The sequence below is a fragment of the Piliocolobus tephrosceles genome, chromosome 8, assembly GCF_002776525.5.
Source record: "Piliocolobus tephrosceles isolate RC106 chromosome 8, ASM277652v3, whole genome shotgun sequence".
Lineage (NCBI taxonomy): Eukaryota > Metazoa > Chordata > Mammalia > Primates > Cercopithecidae > Piliocolobus > Piliocolobus tephrosceles.
This window is the reverse complement of record NC_045441.1, coordinates 112,815,304-112,836,623: the sequence shown is the minus strand read 5'-3', so window position 1 is coordinate 112,836,623 and position 21,320 is coordinate 112,815,304. Positions and strand designations below refer to the sequence as shown.

The following is a 21,320-nucleotide window of genomic DNA, read 5'->3' as shown; positions in this document are numbered from 1 at the left end:
CCAGCATAAGTCAAGAGAAAAGGCCTCAGAATGAAATCTGTCTTGCTGGCTTTGATCTTAAACTTATCAGTCTTCAGAACTGTGAGAAATAAATTTCTGTTGTTTAAGCCACCTCGTCCATAGTACTTTGTTATGGCAGCCTGAGCTGACCCTGATGGATCATGTATAATGTAAACTTGTTGAAGTTGTTTTAATTGTATGTATGTGTGTATTCCTTAATAATCCTATATAAAAGATTATGCAACTGTGAAGAGAGATAGTTTTACTTTTTCCTATCTATTCTGGATGACTTTTATTCACTTTATTTTCTTGCCTAATTCCCTTGGCTAACATTTCCAATATATTGTTGAATAGAAGTGGTGAGAGTGGAAAAATCTTTGTCTTGTGAATGATCTTAGAAGAAAAGAATTGTCTTTCACTCTTAAGTATGATGTTAGCTGTGGGCTTTTTCTAAGCATCTTTATCAGGTTGAATAATTTCTCTTCTTTTCACAGCTTGTTTATCATGAAAGCATGTTGAAATTTGTCAAATTCTTTTTCTGTGTCTATTAAAATTATCATATAATTTTTGTCCTGTATTCAATGTTACATTAGATTAATTGATTTGGGGATGTTAAACCAACTTTGTATTCTTGAAATAAATATCATTTATTCATGGTGTATAATTTTTTTTCATATGCTACTGAATTTGTTTTGCTAGTACTTTTCTGAGTATTTTGTGTTTATTAACAAGGGATATTGGCCTGAAGTTTTCTTTTATTTTTTATTTTTTATTTTTTTTTGTGAGACAGAGTCTTGCTCTGTCACCCAGGCTGGAGTGCAATGGCCCAATCTGGGCTCACTGCCACATCTGCCTCCTGAGTTTGAGTGATTCTCCTGTCTCAGCCTCCTGAGTAGCTGGGATTACAGGCATGCACCACCAGGCCTGGCTAATTTTTGTACTTTTACTAGAGACAGGGTTTCGCCATGTTGACCTGGCTGGTCTCGGACCCTTGACCTCAGGTGATCCTCTCGCCTCAGTTTCTCAAAGTGCTGGGATTACAGGCATGAACCACCGTGCCTGGCCAAAGTTTTCTTTTCTTGCTAATTTCTTTGGTTGGAATCACAGTAATACTTGCCTTATAGAATTAGTTGTAAATTGTTTCCTCCTTTTCTATATTTTGGAATAGTTTCTGAAGGGTTATTCTTTAATTGTTCAGTGGAATTTACCAGTGAAGCCATCAGGACCTGTGCTTTTCCTTCTGGATAGGTTTTTTTCTTGCTAATTCAATTTCTTTAATTGTGTTAGATCTAGTCAGAATTTTTTTTTTTTTATGTCTTCTTGAGTTGATTTAGTTAGTTTGTGTTTTTCTAGGAATCTGGCCATTTTATCTACTTTACCTTTTTTAGCATAGTTGTTCATAGTATTCCTTCTTATTCCTGTTTATTTCAGTAAGGCTGTTAGTGATGGTTCTTTTATTCTTGCTTGTATTGAATCTTCTCTCTTTTTTTTTTCTTAGTTTCACTAAAGGTTTGCCAATTTTGTTGATCTTTTTAGAGAACCAAGTCCTGGTTTCATTGATTTTCTTTATTGATATTCTGTCTCTTTCTTTTCTAATCTTTATCATTTCCTTTCTTCAGTTTGCTTTTGTTTTAGCTTTCTTTTTTTCTAGTCTCATGCCTCTAATGAAAGGCCTCATCTCTTCCAACTCATTCTCTTCAACTGTTGCCAAAATTGTTTGTGTATCGGAAACACAAATTTTGATGGTGTCACTTAGAAGCTTAAGTCTTCTCATTGTTCCCATTCCTTACAAAGTAAAATTCAAATTTTGTAGAATGGCAAACAACACCTTTCATGATCTTAACCAGTTTACCTTAACGATCAAACCCACCTTTCCAATCACATAAAATCACCTGGAATTTAAAGATACATTGTTTAACCTCTTTTCCTTTGTGCTTGTGTTTTCTCAATTTGTTCTTTTCTCCTGCTGACTTTTTAGAAAATGCCTTCTTTAACTCCAGTCACCCACACTTTTTATTTATTTCCTTTTCCCTGGTACCATTGCACTTTGCACCAACTTCTTTTAGAACAGTTACCAAATTATTTATTAATACACGCCTCCTTCATTATTCTTTGAATTCCAGGATGTGAAATCTCATTTTAGAAATTATGTCCCAGTAACTGACACATAGTGAGTGGTCAGTGTTTGTGGAGGTAGGAAAAAGTGGTATGGTCTGATATCATTTCAACTGAAAAAAATGAGAAAAAGGATGATGTACGTCAGCCAGTGAAATCGAAAAGAGCGATGGAAAATGACCACACACTCCATACGGCTTTGGTTCGTAAGACACAGAGAATATTGATATCCTTGTGCGAAGAACTAACTTGCTGCTGAGAGATCAATTCAGAGGATGCTCAAGCTCCGTTATCACCTTCATTTTACTAAACTGAGAGAGGAAGGTTGAGGAATGCAACAACCGTTAAGCAGAGTGCAGGTTCCTACAGCGACTTGGGTTTTTTGGTAGTTGGGAATGTTTCCCTCAATCTTTGGGCAAGCCGTCAGCAGTGGCAGGGACGGGAGCAGACACACCTGAGAAACGCTTTCTTTCCCCAATCGTATTCTACCTTAGCGTTATGCTTGTATGCCCATCACGCATGCGTCAATTTTTCGCTTTTAGGATGGGCGGGGCAGAGTCTTTGCTCCTTTGGCGATCCTGAGGGGGGTGGAGCTAAGCTGTTTCCAGGGTGACAGAGTGGCGACCTCGGTGGTCGATTGAGCAGGTCTGAGAATTGTTCCCAAAGGGCTGTGCGTCATCGACTCGTCGGCGCTGTCATGGCGGGTGTGCTGAAGAAGGTGAGACGAATGGAGGTCACTGTTGGAATTTAGACTGTCGGGGTGGACTCAGTCCGATAGCCCTAATTACCGCGGGTGTTGACCCTAACTGTCGCGGGTTCGGCGGTGCTTTTCGGGGACTCGTTCTGCATGCCCTACCTGGTAGGGCAGGTTAGTGGTTCCGCTCGGAGAGTCAGAAAAAAAGCTCCAAACAAGAGGGACTGAGAGACCAGTAGCTGGCTTTAGACCAGTTTTAGCCGGGGGATTCGTGGTTTTGTATTTCCTTAGCGTGCTGCACGTATGGAAACCGTAGTAAACAGCATGAATCGTGTTTTGTTTTTGAACAGACCACTGGCCTTGTGGGATTGGCTGTGTGCAGTACTCCACACGAGGTATGTACCTTTGTTCTTTCTTCATTCCTGAATTCCGAAGGAAGACTAAATTCCTGTCACTTTGGTTATTGCAGGGTTAACGGGATACAGATATTTCAAGCCCTTAATTACAACCCGCGTGAGCTCTTGAGATACGAGCGCTGTCCACCTACTTCGTTGATCCGCGGTCACATTTTTATTTATTTTTGCCATGACCCCTTTATTAAGCCAGTTTTCTTGTTGACTTTTTCCTTGACATTTTCGTGGCTTCACTTGTACGTGCTTCTGTGAGCGCCATCTCAAATTTATATCTCCATTTTCCATCTTTTCTCCCCGCCTCACCGTTTATGCTTAGGTGGGTTGGATTACATATATTTAAGCTTACTGAAGGTACTGCCCGCTTTTCCTTCTGTTAGGTCTTTTCCATTTGTATTCACAAATGTTTTCATCAAAAAAAAACCCCAATTTTTTTATCCTTCTCCCTTCTATAATCGCACCATTTCTCTGCTTCTCTTTACAGATAACTTAAAAGAGTTATCTCTATTTTCTCCAATTTCTTTTTTATTCACCTTCAATGCACTCAGTCACCCTTGGCGTTTTTCAAGTTCCCCAGTTATCTCCATGCTGCCAAATCCAATGGTCAGCTCATCTTTCTCACCTTCATTGACCTAATAGCAGCGTTTTTTTTGACACATTTGACACTTTCTCCATCATGTGCTTTCTTTACTGGGCTTCAGGACTCCCCCAGTCTCCTGATGTTTCTCCCGCTACTCTTTGGCTTTCTCTTTTTCTGGTTATTTCTCTTATGCCCACTTTTAAAATTTGACTTACTCAGAATTTAGTTCTTGGACCTTTTCTTTTCGACCTGTACTCAGTCACCAAGAGAGAGCAAATCCAAATAGAGAACGGTTTTAAATACCACCTATACACTGATAACAGATTTCCATGTAAAGCACTGACCTCTTCCTTTATGAAAGTCTTGAATATTTAATTGCTTAGTGGGCATCTCCGCTTGTATATGTCAGACAGGCAACCCAAACTTAACGTGTCCGAAATGGGGTTCCTGATATTCTGCCTAAAACCTGCTCTTCTCTCAGGCTTGCTCATCTCAATTAATGGCAGCTCAATTGTTTTGACTCAGGTCAGAAACTTGAAATCATCTTTGATTCCTTCCTTTCTCTTACACTCCACATTTGTTATTTCAGTAAATCCTCTAGGTTCCACCTTCAAAATATATCTTGATTTTGACAACATCTCACTACCTCCTCTGCTTCTACCGTCTTCCTCAGTCACCATCATCACTGATGTGGATAATTCCATTCACTTCCTAACTGCCTCTCAATGCTTGTCACAGCCTCCATTTGGTCTTTTTTACCAGCCAGGCTACTAGAGTTAGTCTGTTAAAATATAAGATAAGTCAGATCTCTCCTTTCCTTAAAACTAGTGGCTTTCCATTTCACTCTAAATAAATAAAGACAAGGTTCTTATTGTGACCCTCTGGTTCACTATTCTATTGTTTTATTTTGTTCTCTCTCTACTAGAATGTAGGTTTAATGAAGGCAGGGATTTTTAATTGTTTCACTGCTACAACTCTGTCACATAGTATGTGCTCAGTAAATAGTGTTAGTTGAATGGGTGTGTTGCACTTACTATGATTTCATAATAACTTTATTGTCATTGTTGTAAAGAACTGAACTCATGGTTTTTCCCTTCTAAATATATTCCTCTATGGGCTGTATTTTTCTTGATAGTTTCATATCTTTCTGCTCCCTAGGCTGGGAATTTGGACATCATAGTTGTTATTTCTCTTGTACTCTCGTATTCATTTCAATGATGATTTTTATTATTTTTTATTTTTGCAATCCTTTTCTATAACAGTTCTCCAGTCTGACTCCTGTTTACTGTTTCTGTTGTTACTACCATAGTTCAGGTCCTTGTTCTTGTTTAGAGAATTGCAACAACCTCCTTACTGGCCTTTCTGCCTTGTTTCTCCTTCAGTCCTTTTAACTCACTACAACGAAGCTAATTTTCCTAATCTAATCATATGACTTTCCTAAATCTTTTAATTGTCCACAGAATAAAGCCCGAATGCTTTAACTTGCAATGCAGAACCGCTTATAATCTGACATTTTCTCCAAGTTTATCTCCTATGCATTTCCTTATGTGTCCTGTACAGCAACACATTACAAAATCCCCAGTGGATGTCTGAAAACCACATATAGTACCAAACTCTATGTATGCTATGTTTTTTTCATACCTACCCATAATAAAATTTAATTTATAAATTAGGCACACTAAGAGATAAGCAGGCTGGACGTGCTGGCTCACATCTGTAATCCCAACACTTGGGGAGGCTGAGCTGGGTGGATTGCTTGAGGCCAGGAGTTTACGACTAGCCTGGGCAACATGGCAAAACCCCGTCTCTACAAAAAAATGCGGAAATTAGTCAGGTGTGGTGGTGTGCACCTATAGTCCCAGCTACTCGGGAGGTAGAGGCAGGAGGATTGCTTGAGCCCCAGAGGTTGAGGCTGCAGTGAGCTGTGATGATGCCACTGCACTCCAGCCTGGGTGATGGAGTGAGACCCTGTCTAAAAAAAAAAAAAGAAAGAAAGATAGAGATAACAACTAATAAAATAGAACAATTATAACAATATACCATAATAAAGGTTATGTGAATGTGGTCTCTTTCTCTCAAAATATCTTATTGTAATGTACTACCCTCTTGTGCTGAAGCAAGGACAGAGTGGGATAGTGTGAGATTTCATCACACTACTTTAAATGGCACGTAGTTTAAAACTTATAAATTGTTTATTTCTGGAATTTTTCATTTAATATTTTCTGACTGAGGTTAACTATTAGTAACTGAAACCTTGGAAAATGAAACCACGGATGGGTAAAGGGGAGTTACTGTATTCTAACCAAGTGCTGTCCAATAAAAATGTAATGCAAACCTTAAATGTAAGCCATGTTTGTATGTAATTTATAATTTTCTAGGACTAATTTTTAATGAAGAAAAAGGTAAAATTTATTTTATTTACCCTAACACATCTAAAATATTGCCATTTCAGTATATAATAAAAAAAATTAACAATATTTTATAGTGGTTTTTTTTCATACTACATTTTCAAAATTCGGTATGTATTTATACTTATACCACATCTCAGTTTGGACTAGCCACATAACAAGTGCTCAGTAGCCATATTTAGCTAGCATCTACTCTTTTGGACAGCACAGTTCAAGAAAATAGAACTGTATACCACTTCCTTATGTTCGCTGTATTTTCTGCCATTCAGTTCTATGTATTCTCTGTGTAATTGCCTTTTCCAATATCTTCAAGTTTCTTTGATCTACCATCCCTCTGGGTCTATCTTAGATGCTACCTTTTCGAAATATGAACCCTTCTCTGGTCTCGGCTGAAGTGAATTCTTCTGCTATAGAAAAATAATGCTTCAGGCCGGGCGCCAGTGGCTCAAGCCTGTAATCCCAGCACTTTGGGAGGCCGAGGCGGGCGGATTACGAGGTCAGGAGATCGAGACCATCCTGGCTAACACGGTGAAACCCCATCTCTACTAAAAATAAAAAAAACTAGCCGGGCGAGGTGGCGGGCGCCTGTAGTCCCAGCTACTTGGGAGGCTGAGGTAGGAGAATGGCATAAACCCGGGAGGCGGAGCTTGCAGTGAGCTGAGATCCGGCCACTGCACTCCAGCCTGGAGCAAGACTCCGTCTCAAAAAAAAAAGAAAAATAATGCTAATACTTAGTGAAACTTAATGTGTACCAGGTACTGTTCTAAGTTATATATACCCTATGAGGCAGTATTATTCCCATCTTACAGATGAGGAAAGAAGGCACAGAGATGGAAATAACTTGTTCAGTGCACCTAAGGAGTGGAGCCAGTGTAAACTCAAGCAGTTAGGTGCTGGTTAGCACACCCTTAACCACTGCTGAGTATTATAATATCTCTTTGATCTATGTATTTCCCCATCCCTGCCAAACACACACTTATTTTTTCTTTTTATCATTATTATTCCTCTTCTATATCTTACCCTGTGATATGGTTTAGCTCTGTCCCCATCCAAATCTCAGCTTGAATTGTAGCTCCCATAATCCCCATGTGTTGTGGGAGAGGGACCTGGTGGGAGGTAATTGAATCATGGGGTGGGTTTTTCCCATGCTGTTCTTTTGATAGTGAAGAAGTCTCATGAGATCTGATGGTTTTATAAAGGGCAGTTCCCCTGCACATGCTGTCTTGCTTCCTGCCATGTAAGACGTGCCTTTGACCCTCTTTCACCTTTTGCCATTATTGTGAGGCTTCTCCAGCTATGTGGAGCTGTGAGTTCATTAAACTTCTTTTCCTTTATAAATCACCCAGTCTCGGGAATGTCTCTATTAGCAGCATGAGAACAGATAAGTACACTCTATAGTACCTTAAACATATTGGAGTGTGATCCGTGTCCAGTCTATCTTTATATGCAAACAGTGTGGTATTGTACATGGGAGTACTGAGTATATTTTGCCACGGGTAGCGACTGTCTGGGGCTGGTGTTGTGTGGTGGTAAAAATAATTTACCAAGACATTTGAGGTAAAGAAAGGCAGATTTATTAGAGAAGGTGTGAAAATACATTGCAAGAAAGCTATTGACAAGTCAGCAAAAGAGGAACTGACTGCAAGTAGCAAAGGCTTGCTGGGGATCTTAAAGGATGGTGCTTGTGCTGTGTGCTGAAGAGAGCTTTGTGCTGATAACACCTAGGTTGCAGTCAGCTATCAGGCGAGGGTCTGGTGATAGCTGGGCACAGGAAGATTGTGTTATTTGTGCAGGAGGACTATGTGTCCTGGACCATGAAGAAAGGCAGACTTATATCTTACCTGCTTTTTATTTTTGCTTTACCCTGTTCCCGCACACAATTTTTTTTTTTTTAGTTATACTTTTAAGTTCTGGGATACGCGTGCAGAATGTGCAGGTTTGTTACCTAGGTATACACATGCCATGGTGTTTTGCTGCACCCATCAACCCGTCATCTACATTAGGTATTTCTCCTAATGCTATCCCTCCCCTAGCCCCCCACCCACTGACAGGCACCAGTGTGTCATGTTCCCCTCCCTGTGTCCATGTGTTCTCATTGTTCAGCTCTCACTTATGAGTGAGAACATGTGGTGTTTGGTTTTCTGTTCTTGTGTTAGTTTGCTAAGAATGATGGTTTCCAGCTTCATCCATTTCCCTGCAAATGACATGAACTCATCCTTTTTTATGGCTGCATAGTATTCCATGGTGTATATGTGCCATATTTTCTTTACCCAGTCTATCATTGGGCATTTGGGTTGGTTCCAAGTCTTTGCTATTGTGAATAGTGAGGACTGCACACATTTTTTTTTTTTTTCTTTTAAAGTTGCTCTTTAGGAGAAGGGTTTATATACTTGTAATTATTGAGACTTGCTCCTGGAGTGATCATGTCTTGTTTGTTTCACCTAGATTAGGTTTATACCTGTGGTTTGGCATAATGATTAATAGGTATCTTTTCACTGTCATAAGTGTCCAAGTTTGGATGATAAACGAAATTTCCACCTTATTCATAACATTTTTTCTTTTATTCTATATTAATCACCCCTGTTTTCATCTGTATTTCTCTAGAAACTGATATATTTTTGTCATGAAAGATGAAAATTTTAAACCTGAATTTTAGATCAGATTAAAACTTAATTAAAATGCTATATTAAAAACTAATATATGCATTATATATTTAAATTGGAGAGGATCAACTTCTTACTAAGTGATTTCTATACTAAAGTTTAGGTTCAGTATGCTTCTATATGTGCTATGCATTGACTCAATTCTCTTGCTACTTTTTCTGTTGAGCCTTTTATGCAGACTTTATGTCATAACTCATTCATAATCAGAAGCAAGAACACTGAAGTATTATGACTGTATTTAGTTAAATTTGATCATACAGATGTAATGCTTATATGTGTTTATTTCTACAGAAATTCAAATAAGAAGAATTGAAAAAAAAGAAAAAAGAATTTGCAGTGCTTAGGACCTCACTTTGAAAAATACTGATTCAGGCTAGGTGGGCTCATGCCTGTAATCCCCGCACTTTGGGAGGCCAAGGTGGGCACATCACCTGAGGTCAGGAGTTTGAGACCATCCTGGCCAACATGGCAAAACCCTGTCTCTCCTAAAAATACAAAAAGTAGCCAGGCGTGGTGGCGGGCACCTATAATCCAGCTACTTGGGAGGCAGAGGCAGGAGAATCACTTGACCCCAGGAGGTGGAGGTTGTAGTGAGCCGAGATCACGCCATTGTACTCCAGCCTGGTCTATAAGAGTGAAACTCCATCTCAGAGAAAAAAAAAAAAAAAAAAAAAAGGAAAGAAAGAAAACTACTGACTTAGTAAATGACTTGATTTCTAAAAAGGTCATTAGCAATAAGTTAGTTTTGTTTCTGACTAGCCTGGTCAACATGGCAAAACCCCAACTCTACTAAAAATACAAAAATTAGCCAAGCGTGGTGGCGGCCACCTGTAATCCCAGCTGCTTTGGAGGCAGAGGCAGGAGAATTGCTTGAACCCAGGAAATGGAGGTTGCAATGAGCCAACATCATGCCATTGTACAACGAGTGAAACTTCATCTCAAAAAAAAAAAAGAAAGGAAGGAAGAAAGAAAAATACAGATTTGGTAAATGATTTGATTTCCAAAAAGGTCATCAGTTAGTTTTGTTTCTACTTGTTATCATACCTTTGACTTATCTAGAACTTGTTATACATAGAAAATACAGAATGTTCCCACATTTATATACAGGTTTTTCCTAGGTTGTAAAGGGTATAGATAGGGCACAGACATAAAGAAGTCACAGCAAAGAAGAGTTAAAAAAAAAAAAAGCAGATGTGAGTTTTGTTTGTTTTGTCTATGAGACTCTTTAAATTGTTCCATTAAGTCTTTGGTAATATTTTAACCTATGGAAATTTGTATGGTTTGTCTTTTCAGAGGCTAAGAATATTGTACACAAAGATTCTTGATGTTCTTGAGGAAATCCCTAAAAATGCAGCATATAGAAAGTATACAGAACAGATTACAAATGAGAAGCTGGCTATGGTTAAAGCGGTAAGTAGCTAAATCAGTTTTGTTTTCTTGGATTTGTGGTATCATTTAACCAAAAAGTTTAGTTCCTTATTTTTTATATATCCTACACACTTTTCTTCCATTCTCCTTCCTTCAGTGCTGTTTTCCCATCATTCCTCCCTTTTATTCGGTAAACTCTTGTTTATAGAGTGTTTTCTATATGCAGGGCTCTGTTATATACTGGAGTTTGAGAGTAGGATCAGATCCTTCCTTGAAGTAACATTGTAGCTGTTCCTTTTACCTCTCTTCCCTATTTAGTCCTTTATTGATCTTTTGCTTTTTGTCTATGGATATATCAGTCTTGATCTCGTTTTTCTAATCTTAGAGAACAATAAAAGAAAAACAAAAGAAGGGCATTTTTTTTTTTCCAGAGAAACCTGTCAAAAAGACTAGACCGCTATTAGCAGTTAAAGTATACAAGAGGATGTGAACAGGTTATATGCAAATACTATGCCATTTTATATAAGGGACTTGAGCATCCCTGTATTTTGGCATCCATGGCAATCCTGGAACCAATCTTTCATGGATACTTATTAACTGCTATTAAATAGCAGTTAATAAAAGTCTAGACTGCTGATTCATACCAAACTATATTGCACTATTGTTAAATTTTCGCACTAGCAATCATTAAATGGACTTTATGTAATTATCTAAAATAGTGCTTAAAAACTCTGAAGGAAATTTATATACATGCATAAGTGATCCTAGGCACACATATTTCTTCTTATTAGATTACCAGACTATATAGTTGAAAGAAAATTCCTATCTTTCATTAGGAATGCAACAAAACATGTGGTTTGTTTTATATTGTTTTTTGTATTATATTATATGATGGGTCTCACTCTGTTACCCAGTCTAGAGTGCAGTGGCATGATCACAGCTCACTATAGCCTTGACCTGCCAGTCTCATGCAATCCTCCTGCCTCACCCTCCCAAGTAGCTGGGACCACAGACACTCACCATCATGCCCAGCTAATTTTTAAAATTTTTTGTAGAGGTGGAGTTTCACTGTGTTGCGCTAGCTGTGATTTCAAACTCCTAGCTTCAAGTGACCTTCCTGCCTTGACCTTCCAAAGTGCTGGGATCATAGGTATGAGCCACCTGCACCTGGTGCCTCTCCCATTTTATCATCTCGTCTTTCAAATAGCCTCAAATATTTTTAGCTTGTTCCTATCTTAAAATAAAAAAAAAACCTATATGCTTATATTTTCCTTACTTATTGCCCTATTTTTCTGTTTTCTCCCATAGCCAGTTTCAACCAAAGAAGAGTTTACTCTCATACTTCTTTACTTGCTGGTTCTAAAATCCTTTTCTCTGCTATTTAAACTGCTTTATAACTAATTGATCTGTTTGTACTTCCATTATACTTCATTACATGCTCTACCATACAGCCAATAATAGAGTGATTTTTTTTTTCAATATGTAAATCTTGTGATGGTACAATTGTCCCTTGGTATCCATGAAAGATTGGTTCCAGGATTCCCATGGATGCCAAAATACAAGGATGCTCAAGTCCCTTATATAAAATGGCATAGTAATTTGCATATAACCTGTGCACATCCTCTTGTATACTTTAAATCATCTCTAGGTTATTTATAATACCTACTACAATGTAATGCTATGTAAATAGTTATACTGTTTTTTAAAAATTGCTGTATTGTTATTTTTATTTTGTTTTTAAAAATGTTTTCCATCTGTGGTTGGTTGAATCCATTCTCAGTTGAATCCACGGATGTGGATCCTGAGGGCCAACTGTACTGTCTTGCTTAAAATCTTACTGTGGTTTTCTGTTCAGTGTTTCTCAAAGGCTGAGTTTAAGGATTTATGTTGAACTGGTTGTATGAAACTTACTTAGCTACCTTTATCTGCATGATTTTGATGTATGGCCATGTTTGGGAACCATTGGCCTAACAGGGTAAAGTCCTTAACATGGTATAGAAGACCTTCTAAGTTCTGGCTCTTGGTTATTTTCTCAATCATATGCTGTTGCTTCTTGTTTTATACTCTATTCTTAAGCAGTACAAACTGCTGGCAGTTCTGTAGATTCCTTGCATTTTTATTTTTGTGTTCATTTATATTTTCTCATTTCCTGGAATGCCTTTACCTTGTCTGATAGTTCTTACTTTTTCTTTATAAATCATCACTTCTTCTGTGAAACCTTTTCTTGTTTTTTTTTTGTTTTTGTTTTTGAGACAGAGTCGGAGTGCAGTGGCCGGATCTCAGCTCGCTGCAAGCTCCGCCTCCTGGGTTTACGCCATTCTCCTGCCTCAGCCTACGGAGTAGCTGGGACTACAGGCGCCCACCACCTCGCCCGGCTAGATTTTTGTATTTTTTTAGTAGAGATGGGGTTTCACCGTGTTAGCCAGGATGGTCTCGATCTCCTGACCTCGTGATCCGCCCGTCTCGGCCTCCCAGAGTGCTGGGATTACAGGCTTGAGCCACCGCGCCCCGCTCTTACTTTAAGTAGAGTTTGACAACTTCATTACCTCCTTTCCATTTTACTGGTCATAACTGTATTATGTCTCCATCAGCCGTAAGCTACTTGTTAATGATATTGGATTCAACTTTGTATCCTTAGACTCTAGCATAGTACCTGAAACACAAGGTTTCTTAGAAATGTTTCTTTATCCAAAAGGCTAGGTATAACCCCAAACATTAACAGTTGTATCTCTGGTTCCTGTTTTTGGTAAAATTGTCACAGATTTTTAACCCTGCCTAGAGCCACACACAAAATCTTCAGTGAATATTGCCATGATTATACAATATCTATTTACTAAGCCTAAAGTAGAAATAAAAGTAACTTTTTTCTTTTTTCAGATTATTACTAGGGGGATAGTAATATTTTGGTGAAAAGCATTGGTTTGTGTCCCTGTCCAAGATTTTCATCTTAGTTCTAATACTTATTTGTGGAGTGACTTGGCATATTGCTAATTTTCTCTGTCTCAATTTCATCATTTATAACTTGGATATAATAATACCCACCTTGAACACTTTTTGTTAGAACTGAATGAGGTAATGTATGTAAAAGCTTAACATAGTCCCAAGTATATAGTGAGCATTCAGTACATGGTACCTTATCAAGTTTAATGGCATTATGCCATTGGTGACTAAAAATCACATTATTCACTATCAGTAAGACAAATTTTGAATTGTTCACCTAACACTGGCTTTTTCTGAATTGAAAGTGTTGTTGAACATTCCTTGTCTTCTTTACCTTCACTCTCCTGAGTCTCTTAAAACAGTGACCTGCTTCCCTGTTGTGTTTTTGATTTTTGGTCTCATGTATGAGTTAATTCCCTGTTAAATAATCTGTCTTAAACATGCTCATTACTTTTTCCCCTTTTTCCACCCTTTTCCACTGTTTTTTATGTATTCACTTCTTTCACCAAGAAACATTTATTGAATGACTGTGGTTCTAGCATGGAAACTTGTGCTTAGTTGGCACAAAACAGATTAAAAATCCTTGCCTTCTTGGAGATTACGTGTTAGTGATGGGAGACCAGAAGAAAAAAAAAAGTAAAAAGTGGGTAAAGAAGTACATAGTGTGTTAGAAAATAGTAAGTGCAGTGAAGGAAAATGAAACAAGGAAAATGTGTACCATTGTGGGGATGGGGGATGTTACGCTGTTTATTACTTTCCTATGGCTGCTGTAATATTCCCACAAACTTTGTGGCTTAAAACAATATAAGTTTATTTTATTAGATTTCTGGAGGCCAGAAGTTGGAAATCAACATCAGGGACCCAAATCAAGGTGGTGTTGTCAGGGCTGTGCTTGCTTTGGAGGATATGGGGTAGAATCTGTTCTTCCCTCTTTCAGCTTCTGGTGGCTTTTGGCATTCATTGGCTTGTGGTCTCATCACTGCAGTTTCTGCCTTTGTGGTTACATTACCTTTTCCTTTTCTGTGGATAATATCCCTCCCTCTCTCTTATAAGGACACTTATAATTGCAGTTAGGGACTATAGGGATAATTCAGGAAAATCTCCCTATGTCAGCATCCTTAACTTGATCATATATGTGAAGTCTTTACTGTATAAAGTAACAGTCACACTTTCTAGAAATTAATACATGTATATCTTTTGTGGTGTTATTCAGCCTGTCACAATGTAAATTATCAGTAGTTATCAATAAGAAGGTGTTATTTGAGCAAAGATTTGAAAGGTGGTGAAGGAACAAACGATGCAGATACCCTGGGCCATCCAGCAGATACTCTGAGGCAGTAACACATCAAGTCTTGTGTTGAAAAACAAAATGTCTTATTTTGTCCCTCTTTATTCCATTTATTGGCCAGAAAAACACCCTGAAATGACAAAGCCTTATTTACGTATGTGGGTATATTTACAGATTTCTGGCTCAAAAAGCTCAGTTTACTAGAAAATAACTAAATGTCATTGAATGTTCTAGGTACTATATTTATTAACATTTTGTTTTTAAAAAACTTTTATTCAAGAATTATATACATTACAAATGTGTAGAAAAAAAGGACTTTTCCAGAACAACGAAACCCTTGCCTCTTCCCCTTCAATTTACTACTTGTAAAGCTAATCTCTATTTGGACTTCTTTTTGCCTGTTTTTGAATTTTATATAAATGAAATCATTAGTATGTTCTGTCTTGTACATACTGTACTCTGACTTTTGCTTAATACTGTGGTTAAGAGAATCATCTATATTATTGCATACAGTTTATTCATTTTCATTGCTGTGAAGTATTATATCCAAATATTATAATTAATGGATCCATTCTATTACAGATGGTCATTTGGATTATTTCTAGTTTGGGGCTGTAATTTGTGCTTCTATGAATATTCTCAAATATGTTTTTTAAAAAATATATTATGCGGCTAGGCAGGGTGGCTCATGCCTGTAATCCCAGCATTTTGGGAGGCCAAGGCTGGTGGATCACGAGGTCAGGAGATCAAGACCATCCTGGCTAACACAGTGAAACCCCGTCTCTACTAAAAATGGGGCGGGCGCCTGTAGTCCCAGCTACTTGGGAGGCTGAGGCCGGAGAATGGCATGAATCCAGGAGGCGGAGCTTGCAGTGAGCAGAGATTGTGCCACTGCACTCCAGCCTGGGGGACAGAGCGAGACTCATCTCAAAAAAAAAAAAATAATAATTAATAAAAATAAAATAAAAAATAAAAATAAAACATATATACACACACATATATATACACGTGTATATGTGTGTATATATACACGTATATATATACACACACGTGTGTGTATATATATTATGCATTTCTGTTTGGCGTTATGCCTACGAGTGTAATTTCTGGGTCATAGAGTAGCATTTATTTTTAATTCTAATGCTCTCAGAGGAAATACAGGAAATACTAAGAAAGCAAAGTCATATTTTAAAATCTGTTTTAGAAAGACAGAATTTGACGTTGTATTTCTGTCCCTTGATCGGCTTGTCAATAAACATTTAGCACTTTTCAATATTAAGACAGAAAAGCAATAAAATAGCAGAGGTGAAATGAATTTTAACCAAATATTTAGTAAAAAGAGTATGATGAATGAAAAGTTGTATTTTTAAGTGTTTTTATATAGGAATTTAAAAATACAGGATATTGAAACTTTCAGAGAGTATGCTTCTTTAATTATTTTTTTCTCCCTGAAATTATAGGAACCAGATGTTAAGAAATTAGAAGACCAACTTCAAGGTGGTCAATTAGAAGAGGTGATTCTTCAGGTAAAGAAAAAGTTGACTATTTAGGTGTTTGGTTTCATAGAGACACACAACTGACATTGCAGAATGAAAGGAAAATAAATTTCCTTATTTATATCACCTCATCAAATATGTAAGACTAATCATATATAGAAAATGTGGTGCTTCTCATGTATATGTTGATTATAGTATTTATTGTTGATTATAGCATGAATTTGTGAGACTTCTGTTAGAAGCCTGGAGTTTGACACTCTTTTAATTTAATCAGCATGTTCTCCTTGGCCTAACCTTAGTTTAAATTGGTAACGCAATATTACTGTTGTTTTAATAGTTGTATCTTATTTTAAGAGTGTGGCATATTTTTAGTAGGGAAAAATACAGACATTTTGAATTATAAAATTAAAATATACTTTTATTTTTATTTTTGGTTCTTGAGAGCTTAATTCTGCATTACTTCCCAAATACTAACCCTGACATCTAATATTGAGTAGTAAAATATAAGCATGATTAGGAAGAGATTGAGATTTGAAAAGTTGTTAACATTATTAATTACATTTAGACTATTGTAAATCTTATTCTATTGGGAAATTTTCTTCTCCTCTCACTATACCTGCTACTTAGACAAGAGAACAAACACTACAGTTTTGTTTTGTTTAATCTGAATTTTAATTCTTTTCCTTTGGTCGTAGGTAGGTTATAGAAATAGGTAAGTTACTGATGTAAATAGGCTGGAAATATACTATTTTGAGTATTCCATAGTTGGTTTTTTAAAGCATCTATGGGAAAAGAATGATGCCTCTTTTTTTTTTTTTAAGTTTTGCATCTTTTTTCTCCAATTGCTAGTAAGGTTAAACTTTAAAAATATGTTCTTATATTTTATAAATTATATCATTAATATTTTTACTCTGTCATTTAGTCTTTGTGTTATTTATCCATATGAGTGTCTTTTTATAATAAAAGATATTAACCTTAAACTTTCGTGACATTGTCTGCACATACTTTTTTTAGCCTGCTTATGCCTCTCAAATGGGGTTTTTCCCCCCACGTATAGGTTTTCAATTTTTTGTTTGTTTGTTTGAGACGGAGTTTTCCTCTTGTTGCCCAGTCTGAAGTGCAGTGGCACGATCTCGGCTCCCCGCAACCTCCGCCTCCTGGGTTCAAGCAATTCTCCTGCCTCAGCCTCCTGAGTAGCTGGGATTATAGGCATGCGCCACCATGCCCAGCTAATTTTGTATTTTTAGTAGAGACGGGGATTCTCCATGTTGGTCAGGCTGGTCTCGAACTCCCGACCTCTGGTGATCTGCCCGCCTTGGCCTCCCAAAGTGCTGGGATTACAGGCATGAGCCACCTTTCTCAGCTCAGATTTTTTTTTACTTGGTGAAATTTTGTTGTTCCACACCCCTACAACCCCCATATTATAGGTTTAGAATGTCTTCGTCTTGTAAGTGTCTGATAAATACTCAATTCTGTTTTAATTTTTATTTTCTTGTATCTTTTTTCAAATGTAACCCTTTCTAATGTTTTCTTACTGTTGATTGAAGGACAGATAAAAGAAATATTGGGTAATATTGGAGATTAGGGAGGTATATCACCAACAGACATGATATACCAAATCAAAAGAATTGTTAGATGGCTCTGGAAAAAGAGGAATATAGCATTCAGACAGCTTTCTGTGAATGTAGACTTTCAGTTATTCAAAGGCCTGTTTTCCTGGCCCTTATATTCATTTATCAGGTTGGCTATGGTACTAGATATAGTGTTATAGGAACTTGCTGCAAACCTTATACTGTTGTCCTATACCTATTTCTCTTTTCTGTACCACCTGATTTCACTTTGATCATGACTTTATCTAATTGATATATTAATTTTTCATGGAATTGAGTTTAAGGCATATTAAGTATTTTTAAGTCAGCAGTACAGTTCCCCATGTTTTCATGGTCAGTATTAAGGGTAAATTAATTTTAGTAATTTTTTTAACTCAGTATATGTAGTATATTATTTAAACATATAATCGTAAAAATATTGATATATTTTACATTCTTTTTTATATGAAGTCATCAAAATCTGGTATGCATTTTACACTTTGCAGCACATCTGAATTTGGCTTAGCTGCATGTCAAATCCCCAGTAGCCATGTATGGGTAGTAGCTAACATATTAGACAGTCCCATTTCTAGATGGGTGGTATGACAGCGTGTCAGAAGCCAGAGAAGAAGGAGGAAATAGGCATCAGGGGCCAGGTGCAGCTGGATTCAGGTTCCTGAGATAGGACTGATTCTCAAGGATGAATGAGGGCTAGGTGCCCTCCTCATGCCCTATAATGCCTGGGGGAGATCGAGAAAGCATTGGATATTCAAGAGACCCAGGGCAACCTTAGGAAATATTGTATCAGTATTTAAATTATTTTGTCCTTTTGGCATTAGTAATACCTCTACGAGCCCTGATTTCCATTCATCTGCTCTTTAACTCATTGTTTTTTGTAGTTGCTTGTAAACATAGATTGACTTTTGGGACTGCTGGCGCAAATGGGGTATTATCTTTTAACTGTATAATAATAATTACCTTTAATATAATCCGAGCACTTAATCTGTGTTTGAATTTCTTTTGTAACATCCTGACAGGTGTTTAATAATATTCATCTTACAGGTTGGCTGGAGTTGTCATAAATATTTTTTTGTTGTAGAAAAAATATGAAATTAAAAGCTACCTAAAATGCGTTTGTTAAATATAAATTGTGTTTGAAAGGAAAAATTAAATGAAGCATAACTTGATTAAGGAATTTATTCGGTTAGTAAATATTTTTTATACATTTATTGTGTTCTACATTCCACAGATCACTGTTTTATAAACTCTGGGTCTCAAGTGACTGTGGGTGATGGAATCAGTTAAGATAGTGATTAGCATTAAAAAAACACAATAGAAAAAAGAACATATCACTGCTAGTAAAGATAATGATTTAAAAATTTTAGTTATATGTTTATATTGTGGAACCTATAATAAAACATATTTTCTTACTGTGGACCATGGTAAAATAAAGTTTGAAAGTCACTGACATAGATGAAAAGACATACTTCTGATTCTCAAAAAACTTGTGAAATATTAAGATAAAAAACCTCACCAACTAAACTTTTAAACACTGTAGCCAATTTCAATCAAATAGAAGACATCGAAAGATATCCTTCTGATTGTGTAGCTGTGAGACTTAAGGTAATTTAATTACTTAATATTCAACATTTGATGGTAGAATAGATTATGAGATATTAAATGAAACTGGTATCCAATAGTTAAATATCAGTTGTTACTTCTGATGAATATCTGTTGAAGAGTAAAATCCAATGATCTTTTAACAAATTTGTATTCACAGGCTGAACATGAACTAATTCTGGCAAGAAAAATGAGGGACTGGAAACCATGGGAGCCATTAGTGGAAGAGCCTCCTGCCGATCAGTGGAAATGGCCAATATAATTATTAAGTGACTTCGATGTGTTGATGGGAAACTGATGTAATTAAATATACTGTTATATTAAGAGTGTTTTCATATTACTGACATTTTATAATCAAGAAAAGTGATATAGAAAATATCTAGGAGACTGTTAAAATTGGTGATTATGGTAATACGGTCATGTGAATCCATTTTTGATTTATAAAGTATTCACAAATTATTTCAAAGATATTTCTATGAACAGAGAGGTCATGGGAAGATTTGAAAATTATTAAAGAAAAATTCCTACAGATCTTCAATGCAGAGACCATAATTAAAAAGTAAAGTTTCTTCAGTAGTATGTTCAATACGTCATTTAATTTTTTTAAGTTATCCTGAAGAAGAAAAGGTCCTTAATATAGTCTAAACAAATTTATAGATCACTGTTTGAAGTAAATAATATGAGTGAATATTTTCAAATGTGATAAAATGGCACAAGTGACTAGTGATAAAATTTGAAATTATGGTTAACCTCCTTAGCTGTGATCTTATGTATGTAAAATAAAAATATATATAATTATATGTTGGATTACAAAATCCATAAGTCATTTTATTTTAGTCATTATTTTTTGAATTATACCATTTACTTTGTTTTCTTATAGTCTTAATTTTATTATATTTTGTTGTTACTGTATTATATTTGAAAACCATCAAATTAGAATACATTGTACAGTTGAAGAAATTGACTTGGTACTTAAAAGAAAGATTTCCCATTTCGTAGAGGTTATTGGAGAAACTTTTCCTTTTGTTGCATTTGTGGAAGTTAGTTTTCTGGCCCGTGGCCTTTAATTTTCTTAATCAACCTAATTACATCAGGATAGAGGTAGAGTTTCTGTAAAAGAAGAGACATTAAGAGTTCCTGAAATTTGTATCTGGCATACGGATAGGCTTATATTCAAAACATCTTAGTCATGTGACTAAATTCAAAGTGGAATCACTAAATAGTTTGCAGTGTGTTTCTAATATAAGCGTAGGTGGTTATCAAAACAAGACAAATGCTGTTCAGGAAAAGAAGTTGGCAAGCTTAAGGTTAAAAATAAAATTACGTGTTCGCCTTTTCTTCCTAGCTCCCTGTCATTTCTAAATACTTGGTTAAATTTAACTTGGTATCTCTTTACTTCATAGATAATATTATACTCTTGTGGGGTTTTGTGTATACGTGTGTGTGCGCGCGCATGTGCACATTTGCTCAGAGTGAGAAAAAAATGGTGTTTTTCCTTCTTTCCAGTGTATTTCTCCCGTCATAGAGTTGTAACATGAATACTAAATAAATATTAAATAAGATAGATTCTTAGAGGTTAGAGTGCAAGAAGGCTCCTTCTGGTGGGGAAGTGTTAGAGGGGGAGTTAGAAAGTTTCTCATTCTCACAGTTCTAGTATTGTTAATGACTACATTGAGGCAGGTTTGGCCTGTTTCTCAGAATGGCCTATTTCTAATGCTGTAAAAGAAGTAGAATATGATTTATAATAACATTTTCAGTTCTAAACATTTCTTGAATATATAATATATTTGTTAAAACATGATCCTAAAAATGTGATTGCCTGGGTACTTTCAAGGTAATTTTCTAGCCAACCTTTTTTTTTTTTTTTCAGGTCCTTTGGAACAAAGATGGCTTGTGTTTTGTCATACTTTCAGTCCCATTTCTGCCATGATTCTTGGGCATCTTTTATGTTTCACCAACAGTGTTACTGAATTTTTTTGCTAAAAGGGGACCTTCCTCGTGTTTGCATTAGAAATGCTAATTGTAGAATAATAGTCATTGTAAAAATATTATAACAATAATAGTTAATGTTTGTTGAGACTTTAATATGAATGTCAGGCACTATCATAAGTAGCTGACTGATTTCACTCATTAAACCTGCACTGCAACC

At 36.3% G+C, this 21,320-nt stretch overlaps 1 protein-coding gene across 2 annotated transcripts; it reads left to right on the top strand.

Moving 5' to 3' along the window:
* Positions 1–2,728: 2,728 nt before the first annotated feature.
* On the top strand, positions 2,729–21,320 carry NDUFA5 (NADH:ubiquinone oxidoreductase subunit A5). Of its 2 annotated transcripts, XM_023223479.2 has the most exons (6): positions 2,729–2,833; positions 3,160–3,204; positions 10,164–10,280; positions 15,927–15,992; positions 19,332–19,470; positions 21,042–21,320. In XM_023223479.2, exons 1-5 carry the CDS (start codon positions 2,813–2,815, stop codon positions 19,431–19,433), a joined length of 351 nt encoding a protein of 116 aa, XP_023079247.1. In that variant the 5' UTR covers positions 2,729–2,812; the 3' UTR covers positions 19,434–19,470; positions 21,042–21,320. The 2 variants fall into 2 exon arrangements, with proteins under 2 accessions (XP_023079247.1, XP_023079246.1); XM_023223478.2 differs by lacking the exon at positions 21,042–21,320 and having other exon boundaries at positions 19,332–20,506.